Source organism: Aspergillus niger (assembly GCF_000002855.4).
Source record: "Aspergillus niger supercontig An01".
Lineage (NCBI taxonomy): Eukaryota > Fungi > Ascomycota > Eurotiomycetes > Eurotiales > Aspergillaceae > Aspergillus > Aspergillus niger.
The window spans coordinates 2,603,122-2,614,444 of NT_166518.1; the positions used below are offsets into that span (position 1 = coordinate 2,603,122).

An 11,323-nucleotide genomic window follows, 5' to 3' on the forward strand; every position below is an offset into this window, starting at 1 on the left:
GATTTGCCACGGTCGCATATTCGTGCACATATAGATAATTTCCGCGCATCTGTGATCCAACAGTTGGATATCCCGCTTGCTGATCCTGTCAGAGAATTGTCGCAGCATTGACGCTGCGATGCCATTGAGGCCAATCGATGCGAGCCATGGATCAGGTACATTGGGCCTGTGGTTCAACCATTAGAACAGACTGAAATTGTAAACATATTCGTCCAATCTAATGGTCACAATGCACTAACATCCAGTGGCCGTACGTAGTGCGAAAGTGAAAATAATAAAATAAAATAAATAGAAATGAGGGCAATAATCAAAAGTCAGGGTGCAATAAGCACGACACTCGCCCTCGGAGGGACCGTTCTAAAACTTTCTACCGGTGTCGGATGACAAGTCCGGAGAAAATATTATAAGTCTGGTAACTGAATAAAATAGAAACTTTGTCTAAGCGCCAGCTCGGTTGGCCAAATGTTATGGAGGTCAGGAAGAGAAGAATGTCTCAGCCGGATAATGTTATAACAAAGAGCTTGAAGGCGACTCGAGAAGGACCATGTTCTGTGGCACTGAGAAGGAATCAAGAGAGTCAGGAACTAACTTACTTACCCACTCGCTCAGTCCATCAGCGATAAGCAGACGCATTCGGATAGAGGGTCCGAACAACCGAGCGCTTCTGGCTCAATTTCCTGGAGATTAAACCAGGGAATGGGCTAATAACGTGCAGGAGTCAGAAGTACGGGTGGACAGGGTAATCAAAATCATAGGGAGTCTGTCAGGTGCATCAGCCTCAATCTGAGACAGACAGGGGAGGTCGTTTAATTCATTTAATTATCCCGTCCGTCCCCTGAGGGAGGGAGGGAGGATGACATGAACCCCTCCTCCTTCACAGACGAAGCTAAAGGATGCAGTGGATGATGTAGACTAGTAGTGGATGCGACCTCAAGTTTGTTGGTTTGTTCGGCCTTACCGAGTTCTGCGAACCATCTGGTCACCTGCCGTAATCTATCTTTGGGGGCTGAACTTCTGCAGTTACCATACCATACGGGCTTATCTAACCATGTGTGTTGATACATCACGTGTCTGATTATCTCACCTCTTGATGCCTGGGAGATGCCTGGTGTCTGCCTGATGAAAGGTTGGGGAAGGCGTGCCTCAGGATGCGCATCTTGTTGGGCGAATCCAAATCCAGCGCCACGTTGATCACCCGACCCTTGTTTTCCCCTCTTCTTTCCAGTTCACCCCCCCCTTATCTTCTCCCCCTCCCACCTTCTTGTCAAGGACAACTAACACCCCCCCGGTCCTGCAAGGCTCAAGCCCTTGACTTTCCTCCATCAGAATATGGTTCAGAAACCTAGCAAATCCATCCATCGCGCTAATCGAACTCGTTCTATCGCCGGCGCTGCGTCCTCCTCTTCCCCGCTAGATCCAGATATGGACCGGAAAGTCTACATTCCGCTTTGTTTCTGTCTGATCTCCTTTGCGGTGATGGTCTATATCAACTAATCGGAGATTGTGGGATCTCAATTTACTTCGGCCTTCAACGGACATACTATCATCTCAGATTTACGGCATAATACCTATCTACTCAGGTCGTAAAGCCATCGAGTCCACGCTCTTTTGACTCCCTGCGATATCAACGATAGCCCACACCGCATGCCCCACCCGAACAGCACCTCGGCATCCCAACGCCCCATCCAGGCCGACAATTCTCACTCACTCGAAAGCCCTTCTGGGTACTGCTTTCGCAAAGCTCAGAGCTTAGAGCCACCACTCATCACCATTGTCATCAGCCAGGCAAAATGAGTAGAAGGATCGCACCGTATGGGACCGCAACGGGAAAGAGCCGGTCGATCGACTACGCAAGCGGGAACGCACTACGTATCCCACTTACGGAACCTTGGCCGCGCCACAGCGATCAATAACAGGTGGCAGCCAAACCACCTCGCAAACCCGCGCTATATGCAGCTGCACCTGTCTCGCAATTCTCCGAACAAAGCACGAGAAAATCCATTTTAGCGCAACATGTCGGCCTTAAGTCTTCGTATTCCACATTAAGGAAAAACTACCTGCATAGTGGCGTACGTACACACGTACGCTGGACCGCCACTATTGCTTGTTCGTGTTTTGCTTCTCTCGATGCTAGGCCAGTTGCCCCGCATAAAGGGTGACAACAAACAAGCCAGCAACCAGCCTCTCATTTTCTTTCCTATGTGTGATGCAACTTCGCATTTTTGTTATCTACTATACCCAACAAGGTGAATGAAATTCAACCTACTGCGCCATAGCAATCAGTTACTATTACCCTCAAAGCCTACAAATAATCATATAACACCACTACTAAGAATCAGTCTTTTTGACTTAGCTCATGTTACCAATATCGTATTTCAATACTCCGTATTCCATCTCCATATGCACTCACTACTCAAAACGTTAAAGTGTACTCTTCCCAGTCGCCCAACCCAGCCCGAAACAAAACTAACCAACTAGTCTAAGCATGCAGTATATTCTAGTCTAGACTAATAAAAGCAACCTCTGCAGGAATACTGCCGCCATCACAAACCGGACCGATAGCACGCGGTGCCCTAATTCCCCACATCATAGATAAGACAACCGCCCAAAAATAGCCGGCATAGCAGTAAGCCCAAAGAAAACATGCCAGTGAAGAACGGAAGCAAGAGAAGCAAAACTGGACTACCCGAAAGCTTGAACTTAGACATTTTTCGGGGGCAGTGCTTCTGTGTCTTAGCTACTCGGAGATTGGGGTCTATACATAGATTCATTAGTGTCGGAGGAAGGCAAGTTTGGTTCGGTGATTTACTAGTAGATAGTAAATAGATAATGTTGTCTCATGTAACGTAAGACAAATTTCGACTGAAATAAATACCTGATTATATTATTATTACACATGGAGAGTGCCAGAGCAATGTACATCTCCCCTATCTTTTTATTAAAGAAAAAGCAAGCAATAGGTTCCTTGATAGCCAGATCGACATGTCAGCCCGTTATATTGAAATCATATTCCTATGTAGCAACCAGCTGTCTATGTGGATAAAGCTAATTTACACCGGTAGGCGTCGCAGGATCCACGTTGGCCCTGTCTTTGGTTTGGTCGGGTTTCGTTCTGAGAATCTTCTCCCGGAGTTCTAGTGCCACAGTCTAGTTCGTTGGTTTATCGGTCTGATATGACAAGAACGAAACTGTTATCGATTGCTATGCTAGATAGTATGTTTGTTAAAATAAAAGCAAAAAAGGAAATCAGATCAGGTCGTGCCCGGGATCGAACCGGGATTGCTGGAATCAGAATCCAGAGTGATGACCATTACACTACACAACCTTAGTTGTTGACAGGGCGATTATTTTGACTATATGATGCTGCAATGTTGAATGGAATTTGTTTGGTAGACATTCGGATGCGTGTATGTTGGTAGGAAGAGTTTCATGATATGGTGGTGAGTGATATGTTAGGCTGTTCTATGTTAGCCTAGGGACTAATGAGCTTAGTTTTCAGTATTCACTACGGTTGATAGTATATCTGCGGGTGGTATACTTTTGCTGTATTGTTAGGTAAACATAATTAACATTAGTCACGCTATATCTTCGCATTCGGTATACTTACCTTTAATGGCTTTTGCTCAGTCTGACATTCCCCTATGCAAGGTACCTAAATGTATGCGGTCAATCCCTCCACTTTCATTTCCAACGCTCGTTCAATCGTGTTCTCCGGGCCCTGGCATATCCCTGGCCGGTAAGGGCAGAACTTGATGACCTTGCATCTGTCATTGATCCCTTCTTAGGGTTCGAACCTTCGACATCGCAAGGTACAATTATGCGTCATTTATAGATGCAGTCACAGCAATGGGCACCCAAACCGTCGGTGATATTTCATGTACGTGCTAGTGACGGTCCAGGCATTTACTTGGTGATCAAATCAGTCGTTGAGAAAGCAACTACGCTATATCTACTATGCATGATACATCACCCATCCAAACTACCTACATATCCGCACTCACCCAACGCATCTACAAGTTACAAAAAGACACCACGACCCACAACCTCCCTTCCCTCGCCCAACTATCCCAATCCAAGCCAATCAAGAAGCAAAAAGGTCGTACCCGGGATCGAACCGGGATTGTCGGAATCAAAATCCGAAGGGATAACCATTACCCCATACGACCTAGGAGTTTCGGAATTTCGCAAATTTTGGAAACTTGGAATTATGGCGCTTGCTATGCAGGATTGGGGTGTTATACTGGTGATTTTTTGTGCTTAGGACTCTCCTGGTGGTGTATAGACCGGGAATATATAGTAGATGTGTTGAGTATACCCGAGTGCGCTTATAGGTGATGAAGCAGAGGATATTGATGGTTGTAGCGTCATTATTTGCAAGGTCACTGACCATCCTACCGGGATATATATAAGCGGCGTACTGATGACATCACTCATTGAGACGTTCAACGAAATCAGTGACCTGTTAGGTATTGGGGCCAGTACTCGTCTCATCGAAGATATCACCAGGTATATCCGTCAATGAAACGCTCGCAGTGGGCTGCTGCCTTTCATAAAAGTCCCGAACAAGAGGACATAAGTCATAAGCAAGCCAATACACCCGCATTACTGCCATCAATCACACCTCCACGAGGTGACCCAAACGAAACACCAACCCTTTGTCCACCTATTTAACACAATACCGGAAGCAATCGGCATTGTATCAGAACAGATAAATATACTTTCTACCAATTCGGCCCAAAACACATATCAGTAAATGTAGCCGAGCAGTGGAACCAAATCCTGAACATACTCTCCGAGCAAAGTGTGCATGCCTTGCTTTGTGCGGACTCAATTTCGAAGAGTCTAGATCAAAGGCCGCGACCAAATTCTCATCTTCTGGTCAACAGTGGAACTGCCTCATATGTGGGGTACCGCCCTGGCCAGACACATGGCTATCCATAGATCGTAGAAAGATAGTTGACGTATCGTCGGTAGGTGAGCCGTGGGACTGGTGGGTATGAGAAAGACCGTTGGCTAATGGGTCTGGACATCCTTAGATTGGGGTTCCAGGGTACTGAGAACCAATGTCAGTAGTCTTTTGTGGTTGGCTGTTGGGTTGAATGGTTCAGTTTTGTAGTCTGCTGGAATTTGGTGAGTTGGTTAAAGTTGCGAGTGGGTGTGAAGGGTTGTAGAGCATGGACATGCAAAAGGGTGGTAGTTGATGACAGTGGATTGGGCAAAGAGGCAACATGGATTAGAACCTCGAATCTCCGCTATTATCAAGGACTCGCAGAGAGAGGGCATAGTGAAGAGGGAAAAAAAGAGATACAAAAAGGTCGTGCCCGGGATCGAACCGGGATTGCTGGAATCAGAATCCAGAGTGATAACCATTACACTACACAACCGTATTTGTTGAAAAGACGGTGCGTTTTTTGTTACATAAGCACAAGTCATTTGGAACAAGCCTTCAGGAATCATCAGGGAGGCAACGATCATAAGATATCTTGGAATTATATCACAATTTTGACCACACTGACATCCATAGTGGCACTACTCATCTAACGATGCGCCATAGCCATTGTCAGCAGGGCAGTCCCCAAACAAATGCAATGACCGTTCCAAAACGCGTCAATCGAATTTTATCTGTCAACGATAATGCCTTCAGGGTATACTCACCCTGTCGAGAACATAGCCATCATTACAGACACACCTATAAATGCAGGACATGGGGTATATGGATGGTGGTTCTGGTATATCACATGTAAGATTGAATCTGTCTCCTAAATTGCATCCGTATGTTTGATTTCGGCCAGGCTGAGCAAGTCAAGTTCGTCAGTATATAATCATGCTTTGTGTATATCTCCACGCATTGTAAGAAAATAGACCCTTACACAAGAAGGTGCAGCGAGCACCTGGGTCCCCCAAAGCTAAGTGCGAGCAGGTAGGAAATGGTCTTTATTCTGCAAGCAGCAAGCTAGGGTTTCGTAGCGTACTAAGCAGAGGGATTAGCAGGGCAATTGCCAGTTGGATTGCTGTGAATTAGCATGGGCGATCTCGAAGGTATTTATATGTTGGAAAGTATGAGCAATGTATCCTTTCATCAGTATTGCTTCTTCTTCTTCTTCTTCATAACGCAGGCCTCACATCATTGTCCATTTTTCTAGTTTTTATTCCATGTAACGCCATTGATGCAGCACTACCAAATGAACCATTGAAGGGTCATTGATCTAGGTGATGCAGTCATCAACAGCTAGAAACCTTCATATGTGATTGTCGCTTTTCTGAATGTCTAGTAGTCATACGGCACTATACTATATTCAGATACTCCATTGGACTGAAATTAACTCGGGTTACACGATCTTCCTACATATATCAACTATCACCATCTATTGCTATTTATCGATAATCGTACCACAAGTCTGCAACTGTACCGCAACAATAGTATAATCAGCAAGATAATGAATGTATAAAGTCTATCAATGAATGCAATCACCCGTGTTACCCAATCGTGTTCCGTCAGAAAAACAGACAATGTTCTATGAAATCCTCTATAATCTGAATTCGAAAAGCCAAAGCAAACGAGCAACACCCCTAAGCCCCCAAAATCTCCCTCACCGCATCCCTAACCTCCTCCTCACCCATGAACGTCAACCCCAGCCTCTCATTCCAGTTAAACCGCATAAACTCCCCACCCATATACCCCTCCCTATACATCATCTGGAAATAATAATTGATAACAGCCGACATATCACCCCGTTTCAGCCTCTCATCCGACTCCTCGATAAGCTTCTTAATATCAACATCTTCCGGCGTCCCAAAGTCAATACCCAAGATCTCAGAAACCATCTTAGTCAATTTCCGCTCCGTAATCACAGCCGAGCAAATATAAACCGGCTGATTAGCCGCAGCCTCGAACTTCGTAGGCTCCAGCAGCTTAACGATAGCAGTTGCAATATCACCCAACAGGGAAACGGCGATTTCCTTATCGCCTCCATCATGGAAGGTGGCTTTCTTGGTCATGGGATTAGGTCCCAAGACGCCGTACTTGAGAGCCATGTCGAAGAAAGCGCCATTGTTAATAGAGGTCCAGGTGGTGGGTGAAGAGGTGTCAGGCATGACAGAGTTCAGGTACTGTCGGATCAGAACCTTCTCTTTGGCGATTGGGAGATTGATGGTTAGAGGGGATTCCATCATCGTGGTGTATTCGGATGGGATGAAGCGTTTGACGGAGGCGGCGATGCAGGCGTCGATAATGATCTTTTCGGAGTTGAGTTGGGGAAAGGGGACGGCGCTGAGGGGGTTAGCTTGGGTGAAAAGATCAATTGTTGGTTATGGATGCACCTGATGACAACTTCCTGGCCGGTGAATGTAGAAATCAGTTCGTCTTTGTTCTGGTAGTCGACTCTGGTGGGCTTGAGACCTTCGGGAGCAGGCTTGGTTGAATCTTTTCGCTGGATGGCGGTGACTTCGTGACCTGCTGCGCTGAGAGCGCTTGAAATGCGTGATCCGAGGGTACCAGTGGCCTAAAGTATATACCCTGTTAGGAATGATATTTGTATGGGTTGATGGTATGTGGTATATGGCGTACCCCAAGGATCGCAACTTTCCTGATAGTGGTCATATTGATCGAAGTGCAATGAGCTGAAGCTCAGAAGGGACCAATTCGATTGAACCAAAACAAGTGAATGTGAGTAATACTTGGGTAATACTGCCAAATACTACACAGATTAACTCCATCATAAAGGCTTCATTTTGCATACTATATACTTCGTAATGGTGATCGCCTCCAGCGGCGATGGTTCCAAGTCGGCGCTCCGATGTACCGACACGCCGACCTCGGGGTTGAGATCAACCCCGACTTTGCTCAAAGTGCAATACTGCACCTGCATGCCCACAGTAATATGGTAAGCAATCCCAGTCGGATTAACTAATAAAGTCGGAGTCTCGGAGTGTCATTTGTTGATCAGCCAAAAGCGTATTCTTGAGTCTTCGAGAAGAGTATCTAGAGTGTCGATGCCCGTCTGAAGTGGTACGTCGACAAGGTCGCGTCCACATTCATAGCTTCTGACATTGGCTCAGACAATCGAGCATTGCACTCTGGGTATCTTCAGACCCAGGCAAGGTGGTATGACAAGGAGATTGAGAAGGAAACATCCCGAGAGTTGATACCTAAGCAGACCAAATCACATGCTTTCCACCAGAAAGGACGTGATGCGCCATGAATACCTTCTCAATTGAAAATGATATGCAGAGAAAGAAAGATACATCGTTCAATAACCTCAAATTTACCGGACAGCCAGGCCGTCACTGTGCCGTGGGGTACTCATCATCCTGAGCATTGCACCCTCCGGTCTGTATCCCTGCCGTTCCTATAAAGCTACATGTTGTCACTTATGCCTTGTCTTGAGTCAATTTCAGTGAAGACAGCAACAGACAATCACAGGCATTGCCTCGAACTCTACTCAAATCCAGTCTCACACGCATGCGATGTTTCAACATTGTCATCATGACATGTTCTAGCTAGCTAGCGTATTATGTCTCTACATTCGTTATACATCAATAGTAAGGAGCATGAACGGCGTAAAGCAGCTGCATTTCATCGCTACCCTCCGAAAACAAGATTCAAACCCGGGAGATATCCAAGCTGTCAGGCACACCCTAACGCGTGAGCCCTATGCGACAGCTTGGCTAGACGGCGCCAGCGCCAGCGAGTGCCATCTCCTCACGCAGACGCATGCATGTTGAAAACAGGATGATAGCAGAGAATGAAGGCCGGATCTTGTGAGAGGCCAAGGGACCGTGAAACAGTTAACATTGAGCGGAAATAGTGGAGGGGTCATCAAGGAGGGGGCTCCCAGGAACGGCATCCAGGGCGACGGCGTGTAGTGCAGGCTTGCTTGCGTCTTGAACCAAGCCGCGCTGGCGACGGTCTAGCTGTTCCTTGACCCACGCCGCCACTTCCTCATCTTCCGTTACATTGGACGCACCCTCCTTCGCCGAGCCGTTGGGTGCATCATCAGCGTCGGTGTTTGTGGGAGGCTGCATGAGCGACGACAGCCAGGGATGTCGAAGGAGCATGCTGTACGATGGACGGTTGTTCGGATTTTTGTCCAAGCACGCGCGGACAAAGGAGTGTGCTTCTTCAGAGTAGCCCGTTTCGGGGAGTGTGGGCGCGTCACCGTGAACAATGGCCTTTGTGGACGGTTAGTATCTTCAATGACGTGCAAGATGTAATGAAAACAATGACTTACGTGTAGCTGGCTGAAGATGTTATTGAATGTCTCGGGCGGATATGGATACCGACCAATGGCACACTCGATGATGGACAAGCCCAAGCTCCAGACATCGCTCTGGACGCTGTAGGTTCCGCCTCCACTTGCTCCGGACTGCTGCACACCCCCACCTGCAATGCGCTCGGGGGCCATGTAGCTCTGACAGCCAATGTTCGTCTTGGCAATACTAGCGACCAGGTTGCCGCTCACACCGAAATCGCAGATCTTGACTTGTCCGCGGGAGTTGACGAGGATGTTTGTGGGCTTGACATCGCGATGTATAATATTGTGGTCGTCCTTGAGGGTCTTCAAGCCCATGACAGTGGATAATGCTACCTTGCGAAGGATGTTCTCGGGAATTCCCTCCTTGTATAATTTGTCGATCGAGCCGCCATCCATGTATTCAACGCAGATATAGACGGCACCCTCTTGGAAGAAGGCACCGTAGAAGTCGATAATGAATGGGGACACGCAGCGGTGAAGAATCTCCAATTCCATGATAATCTGAGCGAACTTGCTCTCGTCCAATTCCAGGCGAATCTCTTTCATCGCCATGACGACTCCAGAAAGATTACCTTCTGACTTCACTCCGGGTGTCGTAGTGCTGTCTCCATCATCATTGCGGCTTATTATCCCCCGTAATCCCATTCCGGGTTTGCGCATGTGAGGACGGCTATGGCGAACCTTGTACACTGTCCCGTAGTTACCCTTGCCTAATTCGTCCAGACGATCGACCTCGTCTAAGGAGATGCTGAAACTGTGACCTGATGAGAATTCGATACCGCCACCGTGGAGGATAGCCTTGTTCTTGAAATTTAGCGTCCCCGATTTTGTATCGATAAATTCCGAATATTTGCTAAATGCGGTTTCTGTAGGAGCAGGTCCGCCGTTGGCGGGCTGGCCTGGCGACGGTGAGCCGTTCAGACCCGTAGCGTCCGATAACTTCAGCCCCGGCTTCATACGTTTCGCGGCCAGACCACCGGGCTTGGGAGAACTGCCACCGGGAGACCCATGAGGCACGGAAGGCGACGAGACCCAGTTTTTAGTAGTTGGACGAACAGCGCCGGGGGGTAAACGGCCGGCAAGAGCACCTGCTAAGGGGCCATTTGCGCCTGGAGAAGGTTGTCCTGAGACGGGACTTCCGCCCGACACCGACGGAGAGGCCCTGGGCACCAAGCCAGTCGTATTGGCATGCGCCAAAGAGGGTGGGGCGCCCTGTCGGGACAAGGAGAAAGCCTTCATCTTCGCTAAAATATCTTGATTCAATCCTCCAGGTTGCGCGCCGCTCATTGAAGCTTGTGGACGAGGAGGGGTTCCCGCACCGCGGCGGGCGGCGTTGAGTTGGCCGAGATGTGTCGACGACGCAGTAATACCGGATTTATCGAGGGTCGGGCGGAGGGAGGGCACTGAAGCGTACGATTGTGTCGTCGCGAGGGAGGGTGAAAGGTCGTCGTCGGTCGTGTCGGACCGGTTGTCCATATCTGACAGGGGTCTGGACGAGATGTCCGTGATGGGCTCCCCTTCTGTTGCCATTTTGGTGGGAGGTACTCGAACGGCTCGATTGGTATCGGAAACTGGAGCGCAGTGGTCCGAGAGTGCCGTGTTAAAACAGTCTGACGGAGGTCGGGGCACTTGGTGCATGAACGGAAGAGGGGGGTGTTGAAGAGAGAGGGAAAGATTCGGAGCGATCGGAAAAATGAAGCTTTTCACAAATTGTGTGAGGATAGATGTTGATAAAATTGCCAGTAGAGAGGAAATTCGATGTTGGTGGAGACAGAACGCTTTTCCAGAGGGGGGAAGTGGAGGAGAGGAAAGCAGGTTTCGTCGACGCGGGGCACAGCTCAGGTTGTGCTCAAACAAGCTGATAACAAGGCACAACAGGGACGAGGGAAGATGGAGAACAGATGGTGCGATCCCTCGCAAAAATATTGGTCGGGCGGCTTGAACCCCGTAACCAATGAGAAGACAGAGAAAGGCAGATAGAAGCCAGGACTTAATAGTACTAGTGATAGAGGAGGGAGATTGGGTTCGACCAAGGTGAACGTGAGACAGAGAGACAGAGAAAGAGAGGG

The 11,323-nt window shown here is 48.1% G+C and overlaps 4 protein-coding genes and 3 non-coding genes across 7 annotated transcripts; all 7 read right to left on the reverse strand.

The window, feature by feature from the left end:
- Positions 1–605: 605 nt before the first annotated feature.
- On the reverse strand, positions 606–1,359 carry An01g11020 (hypothetical protein; the record flags this gene model as incomplete). The annotated part of the gene is made up of 4 exons (XM_059743968.1): positions 606–677; positions 879–964; positions 1,085–1,214; positions 1,258–1,359. The coding sequence occupies 4 exons, from the start codon at positions 1,357–1,359 to the stop codon at positions 606–608; spliced, it is 390 nt and encodes a 129-aa protein (XP_059599785.1).
- Positions 1,360–1,572: 213 nt separating this feature from the next.
- An01g11030 (hypothetical protein) lies at positions 1,573–2,002 on the reverse strand (the record flags this gene model as incomplete). The annotated part of the gene is made up of 3 exons (XM_059743977.1): positions 1,573–1,664; positions 1,760–1,846; positions 1,933–2,002. 3 exons carry the CDS (start codon positions 2,000–2,002, stop codon positions 1,573–1,575), a joined length of 249 nt encoding a protein of 82 aa, XP_059599786.1.
- Positions 2,003–3,253: 1,251 nt separating this feature from the next.
- On the reverse strand, positions 3,254–3,325 carry tRNA-Gln (CTG). The gene has a single exon. It is a non-coding gene; the product is annotated as a tRNA-Gln (tRNA).
- A 769-nt stretch (positions 3,326–4,094) lies between these two features.
- Positions 4,095–4,166, reverse strand: tRNA-Gln (TTG). The gene has a single exon. It is a non-coding gene; the product is annotated as a tRNA-Gln (tRNA).
- Positions 4,167–5,312: 1,146 nt separating this feature from the next.
- On the reverse strand, positions 5,313–5,384 carry tRNA-Gln (CTG). Its single transcript has one exon. It is a non-coding gene; the product is annotated as a tRNA-Gln (tRNA).
- A 1,186-nt stretch (positions 5,385–6,570) lies between these two features.
- On the reverse strand, positions 6,571–7,600 carry An01g11070 (uncharacterized protein; the record flags this gene model as incomplete). Its single annotated transcript, XM_001389484.1, has 3 exons — positions 6,571–7,270; positions 7,321–7,502; positions 7,568–7,600. 3 exons carry the CDS (start codon positions 7,598–7,600, stop codon positions 6,571–6,573), a joined length of 915 nt encoding a protein of 304 aa, XP_001389521.1.
- A 1,187-nt stretch (positions 7,601–8,787) lies between these two features.
- An01g11080 (uncharacterized protein) lies at positions 8,788–10,892 on the reverse strand (the record flags this gene model as incomplete). Its single annotated transcript, XM_059743991.1, has 4 exons — positions 8,788–9,171; positions 9,231–9,829; positions 9,923–10,153; positions 10,214–10,892. 4 exons carry the CDS (start codon positions 10,890–10,892, stop codon positions 8,788–8,790), a joined length of 1,893 nt encoding a protein of 630 aa, XP_059599787.1.
- Between the last annotated feature and the right edge of the window lie 431 nt (positions 10,893–11,323).